The following is a 20772-nucleotide window of genomic DNA, read 5'->3' as shown; positions in this document are numbered from 1 at the left end:
TGTTAAGTCCCACAATTACCATTGTTCCTGGCCCGGACCTCAATCTGGCCTCCCACATTATTCCTGATACCACACCTGACCCCCATGACGGTATCTCTCTGATCCACCTGATATTCACTCCATTTCCCCATATTTCCTTCTTTCTTGTTCCTCACTCTGATTACGCTTGATTTATTGATGGCAGTTCCACCAGGCCTAATCGCCACACACCAGCAAAGGCAGGCTATGCTACAGTACAAGCCACTAGCCCACCTCTTAGAACCTCTCATTTCCTTTCCATCGTGGAAATCTATCCTCAAGGAAATAACTTCTCAGTGTTCCATCTGCTATTCTACTACTCCTCAGGGATTATTCAGGCCCCCTCTCTTCCCTATACATTAAGCTTGAAGATTTGCCCCCACCCAGGACTGGCAAATTAGCTTTACTCAACATGCCCCGAGTGAGATAACTAAATACCTCTTAGTCTAGTTAGACACTTCCACTGGATAGTAGGGCCTTCCTACAGGGTCTGAGAAGGCTACCGCAGTCATTTCTTCCCTTCTGTCAGACATAATTCCTCAGTTTGGCCTTCCCACCTCTATACAATCTGATAACAGACCAGCCTTTATTTGTCAAATCAGCCAAGCAGTTTTTCAGGCTCTTAGTATTCAGTGAAACCTTTATATCCCTTACAGTCCTCCGTCTTCAAGAAAAGTAGAACGGAATAAAGGTCTTTTAAAAACACACCTCACCAAGCTCAGCCGCCAACTTAAAAAGGACTGGACAGTACTTTTACCACTTTCCCTTCTCAGAAGTCAGGCCTGTCCTCGGAATGCTACAAGGTACAGCCCATTTGAGCTCCTTTTTATTAGGTCCCAGTCTCATTCCAGACACCGGACCAGCTTAGACTGTGCCCCCAAAAAACTTGTCATCCCTACTATCTTCTGTCTAGTCATACTCCTATTCACCGTTCTCAACTACTCATACATGCCCTGCTCTTGTTTACACTGTGGGTTTACACTGTTTCTCCAAGCTATCACAGCTGATAATCTCCTCGGGCATCCCCAAACTGCCACTCTAAACTCTTGAAGTAAATAAATAATCTTTGCTGGCAGGACTATGCTGAACCTCCTTAGGCACTCTCTAATCAGATGTCCTAGGTCCTCCCAATTCTTAGACCTTTTATACCTGTTTTTCTCCTTCTCTTATTCCATTTAGTTTCTCAATTCATCCAAAACCGTATCCAGGCCATCACCAATCATTCTATACGACAAATGTTTCTTCTAACATCCCCACAATATCACCCCTTACCACAAGACCTCCCTTCAGCTTAATCTCTCCCACTCTAGGTTCCCACGCTGCCCCTAATCCCGCTTGAAGCAGCCCTAAGAAACATCGCCTGTTCTCTCTCCATACCACCCCCCAAAAATTTTCGCCGCCCCAAGACTTCAACACTATTTTGTTTTATTTTTCTTATTAATATAAGAAGGCAGGAATGTCAGGCCTCTGAGCCCCAGCCAAGCTATTGCATCCCCTGTGACTGGCACGTATACATCCAGATGGCCTGAAGTAACTGAAGATCCACAAAAAAAGTAAAAATAGCCTTAACTGATGACATTCCACCATTGTGATTTATTCCTGCCCCACCCTAACTGATCAATGTACTTTGTAATCTCCCCCACCCTTAAGAAGGTTCTTTGTGATTCTCCCCACCCTTGAGAATGTACTTTGCGAGATCCACCCCCTGCCCCCAAAACATTGCTCCTAACTCCACCGCCTATCCCAAAACCTCTAAGCACTAATGATAATCCACCACCCTTTGCTGACTCTCTTTTCGGACTCAGCCCACCTGCACCCAGGTGCAATAAACAGCCATGTCGCTCACACAAAGCCTGTTTGGTGGTCTCTTCACACGGACGCGCGTGAAAATTATATATTAATGTGACTTGTTATATATCAATATATATTGTACATGAAGACATGTATTACGTTAATATGACAGTGACCAATGAACTATTACAATAACATTTGATGATTTTACCATTATTTTTCACCTTTCATTTTCTTATTTTCTTTTTGAGACGGAGTCTCGCTCTGTCGCCCAGGCTCACGCCATTCTCCTGCCTCAGCCTCCCCAGTAGCTGGGACTACAGGCGCCCACTACCACGCCTGGCTAATTTTTTGTATTTTTAGTAGAGACCACGTTTCACCGTGCTCTCGATCTCCTGACCTCATGATCTGCCCGCCTCGGCCTCCCAAAGTGCTGGGATTACAGGCGTGAGCCACCACGCCCGGCCCATTTTTTTTTCTTTTTTCTTTTTTTTTTTTGAGACGGAGTCTTGCTCTGTCCCCAGGCTGGAGGGTAGTGGCGCGATCTCGGCTCACTGCAACCTCCGCCTCCCGGGTTCAAGCGATTCTCCTGCCTCAGCCTCCCGCGCCTGGCTCACCTTTCATTTTCAACCACTAATTGGGAAAGTGGGGGAGGGTCGCCCCATATTCAGAATCACGTTATATTGAGCTCCCACAGAAACTGCTGCTCCACGTTCCAGCCTCAGCTCCTAGAGGCTCATGACCCCCCACAACTCTCCCTGCCCCACATACCCACCCACGGAGCCACACAGGGGTGATTTTGTATTTGGCTCTGCGTTTTTGGTTTGTTTTTTTTATAATTAATTAATTTTTTTGAAACAAGTTCTCACTCTGTCACCCAGGCTGGAGTGCAGTGGCATGATCATGGCTCACTGCATCCTTGACTTCCTGGGCTCAAGCAATCCATCCACCTCAGCCTCCCAAGTAGCTCTAACTATAGGCTCGCACCACCACACCAGGCTAATTTTTGTATTTTCTGTAGACACGGGGTTTTGTCATGTTGGTCTTGAGCTCCTGGGCTCAAGGGATCCATGCACATTGGCCTCCCAAAGTTCTGGGATTACAGGCGTGAGCCACCGAGCTTGGCCAAGGCCTGTTTTTTTTAATGAACATTTCTCTCCTGCTGCACTGCGGGCTGTAAGAGGGGAGAGACTGGGTCTAGTTTTGTTCACCTTTTATCCTTAGCACAGTTCCTGGCACAGTTATTCATTCATTACTTCCTTAACACGTGCTGCAGATAGAGCTCAAACCCCTCACACGGGCACCTGCCCTTGTGGAGCCCAGTCTGGTGTGGGAAGGAGTCAGTGAATGAATGGACGCTGTGACTGCATGTGGACGCGCGCTGAAACGGGAAACAGGGACAAGGCTGCTATTTAAGTCCGAGCAGGCAGGAGGCAGTCAGGAAGCATTTGTGGAATGGGGGACATGGTGCCCTGGGGTTTGTCCCCAACTGGTCAGAGGCCTGTGGCCACCTGGCCACAATTGTGAGGGACCTGCAGAAGCCCTTCATGAGCCCCGTGCAGTCCCCGCCACCTTGCCCATCGGGCACTACTGTCCCCCTTCTGTGGCAGGTAAGTGAGGAACCTCAGAGGCCAGATGTCATGCTCAAGATCACCCCAAGACAAGATGTGAACCCAGCTCTGCGGGAGCCCAGGGTTCCTCCCCTTCGCTGCTGCTGTCCCAGGCTGTGCTGAGGAACTGTGGGCAGGGTCTCTGGATCCCATAACCTTGTCCCCTCTGGGAGGCTCTGCCAGCTACAGCCTGGACACCCAGGGCCTCCACTCCTTTCCGACACTGGGTGGGGTGTCACCACCCTGGCCCTCACCTGGGACAGCCATGTCTGGGCGTCCAGGATACTCAGGAGGCTGTGGGGCTGGTCTACCAGGAGGTCCAGGCAGGACTCCCTCAGAGGCTGAGGGACAGGCACCCAGGACAGCAACTCCCGCCGACACTCCTCCTGGGAACAGCCGGCATTTGGCCATTTTGTGAGAGCAGGGATAACCCTCCCATCTTATAGAATAGTACACTGAGGCTCAGAAGACTGAGACACCTCATGAAAAGGGGCCTTCCAGGCAGAGCTCTCAGTTCCCAACTTTCCTTCACCGAGGATGGCCTCTGCCTGGGCAATGCCTGAGCGGCCCCTGCCACATCCACACCCAATCCTCTTACCTCCTCCTGGGCCAGCAGCATCTGGCTGGAGAAGAGCTGCAGGCGCTCGCTGGCAAGGTTGTTGCACAGTTGCTCCAGGCCATTCACCCGCAGGGCCTGGGGGCATGCGGCAGTGACGTGGGCGCATGGGGCTGGCAGGGGCCAGCACACAGGCCCGTGCCCTCCCCCCACCCCAGGGGCTTCCTTCATTCTGGCCAGGGCGTAGGGATGAGTAATACCCAGGGCTGATGCTGTGTAGCCAACAGGGTCAAGTCTAAAGGCTCCGGCACAGCACAGGGCTACCTCAGCCCTGCCCAGCCACAGGTCCCTCTAGCTGCCCACACCCCTGCCCTCTGCTGCAGCACTCCTGCGAGCCTTTGGGCCTCTTGTCACGGCCATCCTGTGGCTTGGAAAGCGCCTTTCCCTACTAACTCTGATAGCAGGCTGGCTATCAGAGTCCTGCATCCTCATGCACAGGGCTCCAGGCTGCTGCCTCCAGGAAGCCTGGAATTCCAGCCTTCCTCCTATAGGGATTACAGGTGCCTTCTTCTGTGCTCCCTCAGCACTCTCCTAGGAAGCTTCATGCAGCTTTGTGCACCCTTGAAACACACACACAGGAGCTCAGCTGCACACACAGGCCACCATCACCACCAGCCTCAGGGAGGGCATGGTCACAAGGACACACTGGAGTGTGGGACAGAACAGGGGGCCATGAATAGTGCCCATCCAGGGACTGAGGGCAGTGGCCACCTCCTCTCCCGCCAGCCCCCTCCTGGCTGTCCTGAGGCAGCGGGATCCTCTGTAAAGGGGTGCAGAGCCTCTGCCAACTCAGAGAGACTGGGGGACTCTCCCTCTTCCCTTTCCTCCTGGCGTGGGGGAAGTGGGGCTGCAGGCGGGCCCACCCTGGGGCCTCTGTCTTCCACTGTCTTTGAGACTCCTGTGTCTCTACAAGGCCACGGAGGACAGGCCATGCCGAAGGCAGGACCGGCCACAGTGGGACAGAACGGCTGCCCAGGAGCCCACAGCTCTCTCATGGACTATCTCCATTAAGCCTCTGAAACTCACAAGGTAGGTCCTGCTGGGATTTCTACTTTACAGACGGGAATGCTGGACCTCAGAAAGGTTCATCCACTTGCCCAAGGCCACACAGCTAGTGAGTGGCAGGACCACTCAGAGCCTCTGCTCTGCTGCACTAAGCAACTCCTCCCAGCAGGAGGACAGCACCGGCCAGGGCTGGGGCTTGTGGTGGGCTCCAGCCATCCCAAAGAAGCCAGGAGCGCTCCTGGCCCAGGCTGCCCAGCCCGGGACCAGAGAAGGGAGCAGAGACCATGCCTGGATGAACGTGGGTGTGGGGCGGGGGACATCGTCCTCTGGAGGTGAGTGGAGGCGAGAACTCCAAGGCGCGAAGCCAGCTCTAGTCCTCAAGAGATTCTAAATCCCCAGAGGCAGCCCCACTTCTTTTCCTCTCCATCCCTGCACCCCACCCCAGCAGGCTCAGCCCAGCAGATGCAGAAGGCGCCCTGCCAGGCAGGCAAGCACCTCGCGAGCGCCCCCAGGGAGAGCTGGAGCTGTGGGGATCCCAGAAATCCATCAGAATTATATGGGCGCCCCCTTTCCTGGGCCCCACCCCAAGGGGTGACCTCAAAGCCGTAGGCATCCACGACAGTGACGGTGCCAATGCTGCCTCCCTCCCCTGGTGGTGCCAGCCGTGCATTGGTCCTCCTCAGAAGCCGGTGGAAGAGGCGAGAATACAGGGCCTTGGCCAGGGTGTCCCTGTAGGCATGGTGGGTGGGTGAGCCACGTAGAGCCATGCCTCGGGCCCTGCTCTGACTCTCACCCGTCTCTAGGGCCACCTGGCATCAATGGCGCTTTCCACGGGCAGGCATCGCGAGACCTGGCCATAGGGCGTCTCCTGGAGGGCAGAGGAGGCACAGCTGGTGTGTCAGGCCCGCAGCCCCCACGGTGCTTACTCAGCACCGCAGAGGAAGGTGCTACAGCAGTGAGTGGCAGGGTTACACTCTGTGGGTCAGCCAGGCCAGGCCCCTCTCCTCAGGACCCTGGGGCTCACCGTGACCCTCCTGGTGACAGCCCCCTCCAGGCACTCTGGTGGTACCCGCAGCAGCCGGGCTGCTGTGTGGATCTCGGCCCAGCTAGACACAGCAGCCACCTCCTGGGACTCCCGCTACACAGAGAGGGAAGGACAGGGAGATCTCTGCTTCAGGAATGGACACACTCCCCAGGCAGGGCAGGCCAGGCTTTGCCTGGCAAGTGGCCCTGTCACCCAAAGGGGAGATAAGTCACATGAGGAGATCTGGGCCGTTAGGAATGAGGCCATGGTTCTCAGGGCCCTGGGTTCGAGTCCTACTTTCCCTCTTCGCTGGCGGACAGTTCTGGCCAGGCTCCCTCCTTCCTGCACCCCATGGCCTCACTGCTAAAGGGGAAGCAGTAACCCTTGCTAGGGGTTGTCTTGCAAACTAAATTAGAAAACAAATGCAAAGTGATTTACACAGTGCTGGGTACATAACAGCTGCTTGTTTGATTTTTTTTTTCTTTTTTTTTTTGAGACAGGGTCTCACTCTGTTACCCAGGCTTGAGTGCAGTGGCACGATCAAGGCTCACTGCAGCCTCCACCTCCCAGGATCAGGTGATTCTTCCACCTCGGCCTCCCCAGTAGCTGGGATTACAGGCGCATGCCACCATGCCCAGCTAATCTTTTTTTTTTTTTTCTTCTGAGACTGAGTCTCGCTCTTGTTGCTCAGGCTGGAGTGCAATGGCATAATCTTGGCTCACTGCAACCTCCACCTCCCAGGTTCAAGCAATTCTCCTGTCTCAGCCTCCTAAGTAGCTAGGATTATAAGCATGTGCCACCACGCCCGACTACTTTTGTATTTTTAATAGAGTGGGGTTTCACCATATTGGTCAGGCTGGTCTCGAACTCCTGACCTCAGGTGATCCGCCCATCTAGGCCTCCCAAAGTGCTAGGATTACAGGCATGAGCCACCATAGCTAGCCTTTTTTTTTTTTTTTTTTTTTTTTTTTTTTTTTTTTTTTTTTAATAGAGATGGGGTTTCTGTATGTTGCCTAGGCTGGTCTCAAACTCCTGGCTTCACACGATCCTCCTACCTCGGCCTCCCAAAGTGCTGGGATCACAGGTGTGACCCACCATGCCTGACCATAGCTGCTCATCTAATGCCAGATGTTCTTAGGGGTGGCAGCTTAGAGGCACAGACGCTGGGAGAGTGGAGCAGCTCTATGTCTCAGCTTTCTCATCTACACTGGGGATCTACCCGCTTTTCAGGGCAGCCCAGCGTTCTGTAGTCTCCTACACACCAGCATTTGGCGTCGTTACCACTGCCCTGATTCTGCAGACCCAGCACCCCAGATGGCCCCTGCCCACAGGGAAGCCCACCTCTGAGGAGGAGAAGCAGATGTTGCCCAGCTGCAGGATGGCGGCCAGCACAGCCCAGATGGCATTCAACTCCTCCGGGTACAAGCCGAGCCCCTGCAGTGCCTTCACCAGCCCCTCAAAGCCCTGGGCATCCTCCTTGCCTTGGAGCCTGCAGGCCTGGCCCTGCAGAGCACAGCAGGGGTGAGGGGGCGGGGCCTGCCACCCCATAGCCTCCCCTCTACTCCAGCTACTTCTCAGACCTCTGGGCCGAGGATCCTCCTCTGGGCAGGCCTTCTCCCCGCGGCACCACAAGGACTCCCCCTACCTGGTTAAGGTAGTAGTAAGTCTCCGGTCCCTGAAGGGAGAGCCGCTCCCTCTCTATGGAGTCCAGCCCTGCCAGCAGCTCGTAAAAAACATGGAAGCTCCGCTCAGCCTGGGCCTTGGGGGCAGGACTGGCTTAGGGGCTCAGTGCCCTAGGGGCTTGGAGGCCACACCCCGACAGTGGCACCCTCTGCCCTTCCTACTCTGGGAACCGGGGAGGGGTGGATAGAAGGGCTGCCCTTACCTGAAACACCACCCTGGAGGTCTCAAGTAGATAATGAGACACAGAGGCTCCCACGATGACCCCTCTGTGGGCACAGAAGCTGGGTGTGAGTGCCCAGGATGTAGACCACCCAGGGGCCCCGTGCAGAAGAAACCCTACCAGGGTCTGGACCCCAGGGAAGCAGCCCAAGGACCTAGCAAGGGTAAGTGATTATAGGTGCCCCCTGTAACCCTGCCACTCACTGCTGTAGGTAGAGGCAGAAGATCTGGCCGAAGCGGCTGGCATTGGCATTGAGGATGGTCTTGGCATGGCCAAAGCTGCTGAGTATGGGCAGCACATCCTCCACCTGTACAGGGAGGGGTGTTCAAGCATCCCAGGGCAGCAGTAGTCCCCACCAGCAGGCATCCCAGCTAGGGGCAGGTCCAGGGAGGCGTCAGTCCCATCAGAAAGGGCAGGGCCTGCAGCTGACCCCAGGAGACGCCAGAGGCCTGGAGACCACCCCTCTCCTGGCTGAAAGGAGAAAGATGGTCCCTTGGACATGGTCAGCTGTCCCCTGGAGGGAGACAGATGGCCAACTCAGCCCATGAGGTGCCTCCAGCCTGGCCCTCACCTGACACTCTCGGTTCCCCGTCTGATCCTGCTCCAGGATGCTTAGGAACTGCATGATCTTTTTGGCGGCTTCCGTCTTCCCTGAGCCGCTGTGCCCACTGCAGTGGGAGAAGCTAAGGATGTGCTGGTTGGTAGGGTCTCCAGGGAGGGGCACATAGGACCACCCCAGTGAACCCAGGAAGTGGGATGTGCCACCCAGAAGTGACAGCTAGCCTGGAGAGACCCCCATAAATGTGGAAAGATAGTCCCAGGGCATGGAGAGACCTGACAGAAAAGAAAAAGCCCCCAAGATGCCACATTCCAGGGGCTCATGCGATGATTTCAGCCGGGAGCTCGGCCCTGAGGAGTCCAGAACTGTAGCCCAGCAGTGGAGCATACCAGTGGCTTCCAGTGAAGACCTCAGGCCCCGCCCCATCAACCCTCAGTGTGGCCCATGGGTTCAGCCACGAGGGAAGGCCACCACTCACCGCAGGAGGATGCTTGGGTCCTGCCCAGTATTCTGCGCCAGGTCATAGGCTGATGCCACGATGGCAAAGATGTGTCTGAGGGAGATGAGAAGGTTGCCAGACATGGGGACCTGGGACCCTCCGAGGTGTAGCAGAGGTGCTCACAGGCCCCGGGACCTCAGTCAAGGGGACATGCAGGGACTGGGCTGCCTGGGAGGTGAGCAGAGGATCAGTGGGGCAGAGTCACATACGGAGTGGTGCTGAAGGCCTTCCTGGGGTGGTAGCTTGCCTGGACCTCAGGTGAAAAAAGAGGCAAGGGCCGGTGGGGGTTCAAAACGAGCAAAAGAGGCCCCCCAAAGGTCTGGGGAGGAAAACAAGCTCTCATCAGAGTGTGGAGGGAGCAGGGGGAATGCAAACAGAGCCCAGCCCCCCAGTCCCGCTCTGCATGGCTCCAGAGAGGATTCACCGCCCAGCCTGGGGAAGAAGAGGAAGGAGAACCTCCAGGGGTGCCAGGGAGCCCTCTGTCCCAGAGGAAAGGGGATCCCGGCCCACTGTCCCTCCCCGTGGCTCCCCATACATAGATGCGGCCCAGGTGAAATCTCTTCTTGAGGCACAGCAGCACAGAGCTGTCACACACAAGCCTGTGGAGACAACAGGGTAGAGGCATGACAAGTTGTGGCTGCAGGAGGTTGTGGGTTAGTTCTGCCACCCACTGCAGGGACACTGGCAAGTCATTCAACCTCCCAGAGCCTGATCCATAAAATGGGGGCTGAGCTGTCAAGTAATGGGGAGGCTACAAGTAGGGCTGGCGTTGACCCAGAAGGAAGCTTTGTACTAATTAGAAAGGCAGTCCTGGGGACGTAGCACCTGTCGCCCCTTATCTGCCCCTTCCTGCCAGGAGGGTTCAAGCCCATCCTTCTAAGGATTCAGTAAGGGCCTACACGCAATTCATAACGATGAGGGCAGGGTGGGTATGAGGAGCTGTGAGCCAGGGATGGCAGCTTTGGCACCGCGCCCGCTCACCGCAGCCGGGCCAGGTCCTCCATGTCTTCCAGGCCGTCTCCGAGGCTCCTGCCCTTGGCACCGGGGAAGGGTGGCACCTCCAGGCCTGGCCCAAGGCTCAGCTCCAGGTCCCTCTCCAGCACCGCCTCGTCCTCATCCTCGGGTTCCCACTGCTCCCTCAGGGACCCGCGGAGGCCCGGGTCTCCCTCCTGCTGCAGGCGGGTCTCCAGGGCGAGTCGGGGTAGCAGCACGGCGGCGCCAAGCCTAGGACCCTCGCGGGGGCCGGAGCCCTGCGCCCAGTGCACCCGGGGCTCGTCGTTCAGGGTCTCCAACTCCGCTTCACTGCTGGAGCCGCTCTCGTCGAGCGAGGGCCCGTCGGGTGCAGTCGGGGCAAGGAGGGAGCCGGGACGAAGACCGGAGACCCCTTCCCCACCGGCCCTGCACCCCTCACTGTGCCCCCACGACCCTGCACGAGGCCAACCTCGGCCTTCCCCCGTGGGGGCATCTGCGGACGCTTCTTCAGAGCTGCGGCTGCTCGACGCCGGCCCTGCCCTGTGGATCCTGGGGAACACGACCGCGAACTTGGGATCTGGAGTCTCGTCCTCCAGATCGAAAGGGTCGTCGGGGACTGGGCTTGCCGGGACCTGCGGGGAGCGGCCGCCAGGGGGAGCCCTCGGCATACCCCCCAGCCCTGCTAAGCCAGCCAGGCGCAACGCTAGACGGTGCCGCAGCCCGGGCTCGCGGCCCCCCCCCTCGTCCGCTCTCTCGCGGCCCCGCCCCTCGTCCGCTCTCTCGCGGCCCCGCCCCTCGTCCGCTCTCTCGTGGTCCTGGCCCTCGTCACCTCTCTCGTGACCCCGCCCCTCGTCCGCTCTCCCGCGGCCCCGCCCCTCGTCTGCTTTCCCGCAGCCCCGCCCCTCGTCCCCTCGCTCGTGGCCCCGCCCTTCGTCCGCTTTCCCGCGGCCCCGCCCCTCGCTTCCTCTCCCATGACCCCACCCCTCGTCCGCTTTCCCGCGGCCCCACCCCTCGCTCGCCGGTGGCCCAGTCCCCTGCCCCTCGCCCTCTGGCGGCCGCCGCCGCTGCCGCAGCCGCCGCCGCAGCCAGCGCAGGAGGCCCAGGGCTCGCGCTACACTCAGGAGCCGCTCCTTGAGGCCAGCGCGGCGGGGGCCCACGGCCTGGGAAGCGGCGCCTGGCCGGGGCCTCGCGAGGAGCCTGCCGACCACCAGGAGGGCCGCCAGCGGGGCTGGGTCCTCCGGCCCAGCTCCTGCTGCGGCTCCCGCTTCGCCCTCGCCCGCCGCCGCTGGCACCCGCCCCGCCGCCTTTACGACCTGGTGGCGCGGAGCCCGGGCCGTCGAGGCCTGCGTTGTTTCTGGCTCGGCGCCCCGCTGCGCCCGATTGTCGCTCGCGTCCTTGGCCGGCCCAGTGTCCCGAGGAGCCCGCGAGCTGCCCTGGAAGGCCCTGGAGGCCATAGCTGCCCGGGAGCCCCGTCCAGGTCCAGTCCCCAGCGGACTCGAGTCGGAGTCCCCCCCGGAATGCTCGCTGGCTCCCAGGGGTCCCGTCCCCGACGACCTTTCCCGGCCCCGGGGATCTGCGCGGGGCCAGTCGCTGTCCAGGCCGTCGCTGCTTGGCTCCAGCGCTGACCCCGGCCCGGTTTTTGTCCCTTCCGAGCCCATGTCCGTAGGCTCCGGCGTAGGCCGCAGCTCCCGGGCTCTGCCGCGCTGGCTGCCACTCTCCTGGGCCTCGCGGGTGTCGCTGTCCGGACAGGAGCTGCCTCCGTCCCCACCCGACGTGTCCCCATTGAGGCTCCTGGGCGTCCGGCGGCCCCGCGGAGCCAAGGACCCCTGATCTTTCCGCTTCCTCCTACGGCGGCCGCCCAGCCCTTCTCTGCGGGAGAGGCTTCCCTCCTCCAGGCGCCCAGCGCGGCCGCCCCTGGGCCCGCGTCCCTGACGCTGCGCGCTGGTTTGCCTCTCCTGGGCCTCCGGGGACGGCCCAGCCCCTGGGCGTCTGCAGCCGCCGTTCTCCTCTGCAGTGGGCTTCCTGCGGCCACCAGCGGTCCCCTGGCCCCCGGCGGTGGCAGGCTCGGCCGCCGGTCTCGCCTTGTCCGCCTGACCGCGGTCGGATCGGCGTTCCCGGCTGGGCGCGCGGTCCGCGCTGGCCGACCCCGACTCCTGCTCCCCCGAGGCCGGTCTCCCGGGCCTCTCCAGGCGCTGGGGCGCTTTGCGCTGGTTCTTGCCCATGGCTGGCCCAGAGGAGACAGGCTTCCCGACGCCCAGGTCCTCTCCTCTCCCCCGGGATCTGGCCGCCCTCGGTGACCCTCTGTGCAGTGCACCTCCCAGCTCTGCTCTCGCAGGGGCTACAGGCTCCTTCTCCCCGAGGTGCCCGCCTTACAGGACCATCAATAATGCAGAAGGCGGCGGGTCCTGACCCCCTCGGCCAACAATGGAGTAGAGGCGCCCAGGAAACAGGAGACGTTGCAGCTGCGGACAGGGCAACCGTGCCGCCGGGAGGCGATGCCAGCCGGGCCAGCCTGGCACCGCGCCAGACTGAGGAGGCCCATGCTCCACTCCCACCTCAGTGCTTCCCAGCAAGGAAGGGCGCAGAGAATCTGTCTGGACTTCTTCCTTCTGAGGGTTCCGAGGGACTGGGGCCAGGGCTACCCTGGCAAACGGCAGCACTCCATGAGTCGCTAGAGTTTTTGTTCTTTTCGATTGTGGAATAAATAGAATTTACCGAAAAGTGCATAAAACATAAATGTACATCTTGAGCTGGTGTAAAACATGCCTGTCTACCTCCTTGGAGTTGTGGAACAGAACCACACCCCATACATTCCTGATTGCCCCAATGTGTGTGTTTTTAAAATATCTGTTTTTAAAACAGGTAATACATTCACATCATTCAAACATCCAAACATTACAAGATAAAAGTCTCCCATTCCTGACCCTCAGCGTACGTGCTCAGTGTTCCCCTGAGGTTACCCATTTCTGTATTTCCTTGCAAAACTTTCCAGGCTGGCCGGGCGCGGTGGCTCACGCCTGTAATCCCAGCACTCTGGGAAGCCGAGGAGGGTGGATTACGAGGTCAGGAGATCGAGACCATCCTGGCTAACACGGTGAAACCCCCGTCTCTACTAAAAAAATACAAAAATTAGCCAGGCGTGGTGAGGGGCGCCCGTAGTCCCAGCTACTCGGGAGGCTGAGGCAGGAGAATGGCGTGAACCCAGGAGGCAGAGCTTGCAGTGAGCTGAGATCACACCACTGCACTCCAGCCTGGGCGACAGAGTGTTTTGTCTCAAAAACAAACAACAAAAACTTTCCATGCAGAGAAAAGCAAATATTATATTTTTCCCGTTTAGCACAAGTGGCAGCTTATGTAGCTCAGGGGTCTCCACTTTGCCTTTTTCACTTAACAATGTAACCTGGTGATTTCATAATAATACCATAAAAAGCCAGCCTGCCTTCCTCCCTTCTCTCCTCCCTCTCTTCCGTGCGAATAAATACACCGTGGTTGAACCAATTCCTTATTGATAGGTTTTTATATCCAAAGTGGATCCTGGCCAAGTGAGGTGGCTCATGCCTGTAATCCCAGCATTTTGGGAGGCTGAGGTGGGCGGACCATCTGAGTTCAGGAGTTCTAGACCAGCCTGGCCAACATGGTGAAACCCCATCTCTACTAAAAATACAAAAATTACCTAGGTGTGGTGGCGTACGCCTGTAACCCCAGCTACTCGGGAGGCTGAGGCAAGAGAATTGCTTGAACCCAGGAGGCGGAGATTGCAGTGAGCTGAGATTGTTCTGCCCTACTCCAGCCTAGGTGACAGAGCAAGATTCACTCTCTAAAAAAATAAAAATAAAAATAAAAAAGGTGGATCCTTCCTTCGTCTCATCTTTTGCTTAAGTTACAGCCAATATTGGAATAGAATTTCACCAGCATCTGCATAGAATCAACTATAAGTAGAATCGCTGCACCATAGGGCACGTGCATTTGTAATTTTGAGATTTCCAAATTTTTCTCCACAAAGGTTGTGCCGATTTATATTCCCACCAATAACAGGGGAGACCACCATTCTTTTCCAACACTCTGAAACATGACAAAATTTCAGTGCCACTTTGAAGAAATAAGATCTAGTGTTCAATAGATCAGTAGGATGACTATAGATAACATTAATTGATTGTACATTTCTTTCAAATAGCTAGAAGAGAATTGTTGGGAGAGAAGCTGAGTTTTGGGAAAGAAGCTGAGGCAGGGCTTGCACGTCCCCTAGACTTGCTGGCTCCTTGCTTCTAGCACTCCCATTCTCTAAGCAGCCATATGTTTCTCGTTCACTTGATACATTATTTCCTTTCAACCCCCACACCCTCACCGCCTGTTTCTTTGAGCACCAATAAATAGCCTGAGCTCCCATCACTCAGGGGCCTTCGCAGCCTCCACACTCACGATGGTCCCCTGGTCCCACTTTCTCACTCAAACTGTCTTTTTCTCATTCCTTTGACTCTGCCGCACTTCATCACCTCCATGACATGGTGTTGGGTCTGATTACCCCAACAGAGAATGATTCAAATGTTCCTGGTATTAGAAAAATAAGGTGACAGATACCCCAATTGCCCTGATTTGATTATATGAATATGTCAAATTATCACATGTACCCCCAAAATAAGTACATCTAATATGTATCAAAATAACTTTTAAAAATAAAAATAAACTCAGTGCCTCTTTAAGTTCATTTATCTGTGAAAATAAGCAGCTCTCCCGCTCTTAGAGCCACTTAACTTCCTTTTCTGAGACCACTGTCTTATCCTTCCCCATCTCTCTATTGGGTGTGAGAAGGTCTGTTTCTTTTTTGAGACAGAGTCTCGCTCTGTTGCCCAGGCTGGAGTGCAGTGGTGCGATCTCGGCTCACTGCAACCTCTGCCTCCTGGATTCAAGCGATCCTCCCACCTCAGCCTGTAGCTGGGATTACAGGCGTGCACCACCATGCCCTGCTAGTTTTTTTAGTACAGATGGGGTTTCACCACGTTGCCCAAGCTGGTCTTGAACGCCTGGCCTCAAGTGATCCGCCGGCCTTGGCCTCCCAAACTGGTGGGATTACAGGTGTGAGCCACCTCACCCGGTCAGGACTGTTTCTTGATGATTAGACTGTTAAACCGGGGCAGGATTTGTGAGGCTACTTGAGGGCCCTGGGGCAAGGCAGCTGTGCAGGGGCAGGCTCAGAGGACCCACGATGGAGTCAGATGGGTCATCCAGGTGGGGCCTGTGACCTGCCCCACAGGGACTCCCACGCCCCCACTGATCAGCTTGCTGTGGCCTTTCCTCACCAGGAGCAGCACCCAGTACAGAGCAGGGGAGGTGACATTCCAGACTGCAGCACTTCCCTTCGGAATGCCCTCGTCAGCCCACGCCTGCCTTATGCCCATCTCTCTGCACACCTCCTAGAACCAGCCTCAGACATGGTTGCAGCTGTTGCCAGTGCCCACGTTGCCCGAGAGGGCTGTTCACAGCCCAGAGGCCCGGTTTGAGCAACAAGTTGACAGTGATTCGGCCTTTGCAGTCTGCATCCTCAAGGAGGCAGCCTTCTGGAGAGGGAGGCAGCTGTTCGAAGGACTACGAGCTCACACGTAACCTCAGCCTGTAGATGTCTGCAAGCTGTACTCCCCCATCGCCAGCTGTGCTGGGGCAAAGGATGATTATATTCTGAGCACTCGTTTCTCCTGCAAGAAGCAGAACGTGGGTGAGGTATTCACCCGGTGGATTAGTACATAACATTGAGAACTGTCTACAGCTGTCAGCAACAACATGGATAATCTTGCAAGCATAATGGTGAGTGAAGGAAGCCAGGCATGAAAGAGCATCCACTGCATTCTATTTATATAAAGTACAAAAACAGGCGAAGTGATCTGCAGAGTAGTCCCTCCAGGGTCAGTAGTGACTCAAAGGGGACACAAGGGAAGCTCTGAGATATGGGTGATGCTGTTTGTTCAGTTTGTGGGGATTTGCTGAGTCGTTGTCCTATGACTTGTGCACTGTTGGTTTGTATCTTTTTTTTTTTTTTTTTTTTTGAGATGGAGTCTTGCTCTGTCGCCCAGGCTGGAGTGCAGTGGTGCGATCTCGGCTCACTGCAACCTCCACCTCCTGGGTTCAAGTGATTCTCCTGCCTCAGCCTCCCGAGCAGCTGGGACTACAGGTGCACACCACCACGCCCGGCTAATTTTTGCATTTTTAGTAGAAACAGGGTTTCACCATATAGGTCAGGCCGGTCTCAAACTCCTGACCTCGTGATCCACCCACCTCGACCTCCCAAAGTGCTGGGACTACAGGCATGAGCTACCGCGCCCAGCCTGGTTTGTATCTTATAGCACAGTGGGCTGGGCATGGTGGCTCATAAATGTAATCTCAGCACTTTGAGAGGCTGAGGATTGCTTCATCCCAGAGTTCCAGACCATCCAGAGCAACACAGCAAGACCCCGTCTCTACAAAAAATTTTCAAAAATTAGCCAGAGGCCAGGCGCAGTGGCTCATGTCTGTAATCCCAGCACTTGGGAGACTGAGGTGGGCAGATTACTTGAGGTCAGGAGTTTGAGACTTGCCTGGCCAACATGGTGAAACCCCGTCTCTACTAAAAATACAAAAATTAGCCGGGCGTGGTGGCACATGCCTATAATCTCAGCTAGTCAGGAGGCTGAGGCAGAAGAATCGCTTAAACCTGGGAGGCAGAGGTTGCAGTGAGCAGAGATTGCGCCACTGCACTCCAGCCTGAGTGACAGAATGAGACTCCGTCTCAAAAAAAAAAAAAGTATTAGCTGAGCATGGTGGCACACGCCTGTAGTACCAACTACTTGGGAGGCTGAGGTGGGAGTATCGCTTGAGTCTGGGAGATGGAGGCTGCAGAGAGGAGTGATTGTGCTACTGCACTCCAGCCTGGGCAACAGAGCAAGACCCTGTCTCAAAAACCAAAACCAAAACCACAAAAAAACAAAAAAAATTAAGATAAATAGAGAGAGAAAGAGCTCACTGTTTTTTGTTTTTTTTTTTTAGACGGAATCTCATTCTGTCACTCAGCTACTCCCAAGTAGCTGGGACTACAAGTGCATGCCACCATGCCCAGCTAATTTTTTATATTTTTAGTAGAGACGGGGTTTCACCATGTTAGCCAGGATGGTCTCGCTCTCCTGACCTCACGATCCGCCCGTCTCAGCCTCCCAAAGTGCTGGGATTACAGGTATGAGCCCCCACACCCGGCCAAAGAGCTCACTGTTTTGCCCTGGACAAACAATGACGATAATAGCAGCAGACAGCTAGCACCTCAGGACTTCTTATGCTCCAGGCATGTTGTAAGCACTTTTCTTTTTTTTTTTTTCCTAAGATGGAGTCTCGCTCTGTCGCACAGGCTGTAGTGCAGTGGCGCGATCTCGGCTCACTGCAAGCTGCGCCTCTCGGGTTCACGCCATTCTCCTGCCTCAGCCTCCCGAGTAGCTGGGACTACAGGCGCCCGCTACCACGCCCGGCTAATTTCTTGTATTTTTAGTAGAGATGGGGTTTCACCGTGTTAGCCAGGATCTAAGCACTTTTCTGTGAATTTATTTAATCCTGAGAGCACTGTAAGAGGAAGGTGTTACCACCATGTTCATTCTAGGGATGATACCATGGAGGCACACAGCTAGGGAGTGTCATAGGGAGTGTCAGTGCTGGGATGCCAGCTCAGGCAATCTGGCTCCAAAGGCCCAGATGGAGAATGGGTGTGAGAGAAGTGTCAAAAAAAATTACAAGACGTTTAGTTAGAGATCTTCAATGGCAGGCTAGGCGCAGTGGCTCACGCCTGTCATCTCAGCACTTTGGGAGGCTGAGGCAGGAAGATCACCCAGGGTCAGCCTGATCAACATGGTGAAACCCCGTCTCTACTAAAAATACAAAAATGAGCCAGTTGTGGTGGTGTGCACCTGTAATCCCAGCTACTCAGGAGACTGAGGCAGAAGAATCACTTGAACCCGGGAGGAGGTTGCAGTGAACTGAGATCACACCAGTGCACTGCAGCCTGGGCGACAGAGCGAGACTCCGTCCAAAAAAAAAATCTTAACTGGCTTTACTTGCGATTCTAAAATCAGGCAACACCTCATTCTATAAAATATAATTATATAAAATATAATGAATGTGGCCGGGCGCGGTGGCTCACGCTTGTAATCCCAGCACTTTGGGAGGCCGAGGCGGGCGGATCACGAGGTCAGGAGATCGAGACCACGGTGAAACCCCGTCTCTACTAACAATACAAAAAACTAGCCGGGCGTGGTGGCGGGCGCCTGTAGTCCCAGCTACTCGGAGGCTGAGGCAGGAGAATGGCGCGAACCTGGGAGGCGGAGCTTGCAGTGAGCCGAGATCGCGCCACTGCACTCCAGCCTGGGCGACAGAGCGAGACTCCGTCTCAAAAAAAAAAAAAAAAAAAAAAAAAAATAGAATGAATGTCCTTACCAGCCGAGCAGAGGAGCCTGACTTTAAACAGAAAAGGGGTGAGGGAAACAGAGAACAGAAAGCACATGGGTGTTTCAAAATTTTTTGTTTCGTTGATTTGGAGCTACGCTGAGTTGCGTCAGACTGCAGTGCAGTGGCCAAGTCTTGGCTCACTGCAATCTCTGCCGCCCCCGTTCCTGCCATTCTCTTGCCGCACCTCCTAAGTAGCTGGGGTTACAGGCACACGCCACTGCAGCCAGTTAATTTTTGTATTTTAGTAGACAGGGTTTCACCATGTTGGCCAGGCTGGTCTCAGACTCCGGACTTCATAATCCGCAATCCTTGGCCTCCCAAAGTGCTGGGATTACAAGTGTCAGCCACTGCACCCAGCCCCGATGGGTGGTTTCAAAGTAGTTTTCCTTGTAAAGGTTAACACAGAGGGAACTTCTGTGTCCGGGATTGGTGGGTTCTTGGTCTCTCTGACTTCACGAATGAAACCGCAGACCCTCAGGGTGAGTGTTACAGTTCTTAAAGACAGCGTGTCTGGAGCTTCTTCCTTCTGGTGGGTTTGTGGTCTCGCTGGCTCAGAAGTGAAGCTGCACACCTTCGCGGTGAGGGTTACAGCTCTTAAGGTGGCGCATCTGGAGTTGCTCGTTTCTCCTGGTAACTTCGTGGTCTTGCTGGCTTCAGAAGTGAAGCTAGAAACTTTCGCAGTGGGTGATACAGCTCACAAAAGCAGTGCGGACCCAAAGAGTGCACAGCAGTAAGATGTATTGCAAAGAACAAAACAACACAGCTTCCACATTGCGGAAGAAAAGCTTAACAGATTGCCGCTGCTGGCTCGGGCAGCCTGCTTTTATTCTCTTATCTGGCCCCACCCACATCCTGCTGATTGGTCCATTTTACAGAGAGCTGATTGGTCCGTTTTGACAGGGTGCTGATTGGTGCATTTGCAATCCCTGAGCTAGACACAAAAGTTCTCTACGTCCCCACTAGATTAGCTAGATACAGAGTCCCCACCAGAGTAGCTAGATGCAGAGTGTGGATTGGTGCATTCACAAACCCTGAGCTAGACACAGGGTGCTGATTGGTGTGTTTACAAACCTTGAGCTAGATACGGAGTGCCCATTGGTGTATTTACAATCCCTTAGCTAGACATAAAGGTTCTCCAAGTCCCCGCCAGACTCAGGAGCCCAGTTGGCTTCACCCAGTGGATCCTGTAAGGGGGCCGCAGGTGGAGCTGCCTGCCAGTCCTGCACCGGGTACCCACACGCTTCAGCCCTTGGGTGGTCGATGGGACTGGGTGCCCTGGAGCACGGGGCGGTGCTCGTCGGGAGGCTGGGGCTGCGCAGGAGCCTACAGCGCGGGGAAGTCCCAGGCGTGGCGGGCTGCATGTCCCGATCCCTGCCCCGAGGGGAGGCAGCTAAGGCCCGGCGAGAAGTAGAGCACAGCAGCTGCTGGCCCAAGTGTTAAGCCCCTCACTGCCCGGGGCGGGCAGGGCCAGCAGGGCCGGCTGGCTGCTCCAAGTGTGGGGCCCGCCGAGCCCACGCCCACCCGGAACTCCCGCTGGCCCACAAGCGCCACGTGCAGCCCTGGTTCCTGCCCGCGCCTCTCCCTCCACAGCTCCCCGCAAGCTCAGGGAGCCGGCTCCGGCCTCGGCCATCCCAGGAAGGGGCTCCCACGGTGCAGCGGTGGGCTGAAGGGCTCCTCAAGTGCCGCCAAAGTGGGAGCCCAGGCAGAGGAGGCCCCGAGAGCGAGTGAGGACTGCCAGCACGCTGTCACCTCTCACTTCCTTATCACGCTGGCTAAAACTGGCCGGTTTGGGGATTTGGCTGTTATCTCTCTCTCTTGATTTCGTGGCAGGTCAGATAAACAACTTAGTTTCAGCTTGGTGGTGTGGAACTTGAGCAAGAGTGACTCCATTTTGGTTTGGTTTACTGGGTCTAGCGCAGGAACTCAGTCCAAACCAATGGCTAAAAGTTTTATTTAAAAGGAGCTGGGCCGGGCGCGGTGGCTCACGCCTGTAATCCCAGCACTTTGGGAGGCCGAGGCAGTCAGATCACCTTAAGTCATGAGTTCAAGACCAGCCTGGCCAACATGGTGAAACCACGTCTCTACTACAAATACAAAAATCAGCTAGGCGTGGTGGTGGGCGCCTGTAGTCCTAGCTACTCTGGAGGCTGAGGCAGGAGAATTGCTGGAACCCAGGAGGTGGAGGTTGCAGTGAGCCGAGATTGTGCCACCACACCCCAGCCTAGAAGACAGAGCAAGACTTCTCAAAAAAAAAAAAAAAAGTAGCTAACATCACTCCAAACAGCTCGAGTTCTTCCGTGGCCCCACTATCATGCATTCTG

At 55.8% G+C, this 20772-nt stretch overlaps 1 protein-coding gene across 1 annotated transcript in view; it reads right to left on the bottom strand.

Annotated features, from left to right (window-relative positions):
* Positions 1–12219, bottom strand: part of MYO15B (myosin XVB) — a 43804-nt gene extending 31585 nt beyond the window's left edge. The window contains exons 1-13 of the mRNA XM_030828514.1: positions 10007–12219; positions 9561–9624; positions 9235–9344; positions 9005–9079; positions 8539–8650; positions 8171–8274; positions 7950–8013; positions 7406–7567; positions 6065–6178; positions 5850–5908; positions 5637–5769; positions 4018–4113; positions 3674–3805 (exon numbers count right to left, since the gene is read on the bottom strand). Coding sequence (XP_030684374.1) covers positions 3674–3805; positions 4018–4113; positions 5637–5769; positions 5850–5908; positions 6065–6178; positions 7406–7567; positions 7950–8013; positions 8171–8274; positions 8539–8650; positions 9005–9079; positions 9235–9344; positions 9561–9624; positions 10007–12219 — 3438 coding nt within the window. The remainder of the gene's footprint in view (positions 1–3673; positions 3806–4017; positions 4114–5636; positions 5770–5849; positions 5909–6064; positions 6179–7405; positions 7568–7949; positions 8014–8170; positions 8275–8538; positions 8651–9004; positions 9080–9234; positions 9345–9560; positions 9625–10006) is intronic.
* Positions 12220–20772: the final 8553 nt, after the last annotated feature.

The sequence above is a fragment of the Nomascus leucogenys genome, chromosome 14, assembly GCF_006542625.1.
Source record: "Nomascus leucogenys isolate Asia chromosome 14, Asia_NLE_v1, whole genome shotgun sequence".
NCBI classification, from domain to species: domain Eukaryota; kingdom Metazoa; phylum Chordata; class Mammalia; order Primates; family Hylobatidae; genus Nomascus; species Nomascus leucogenys.
The sequence above is the reverse complement of the archived record's forward strand: the minus strand, read 5'-3'. Positions and strand labels throughout refer to the sequence as shown.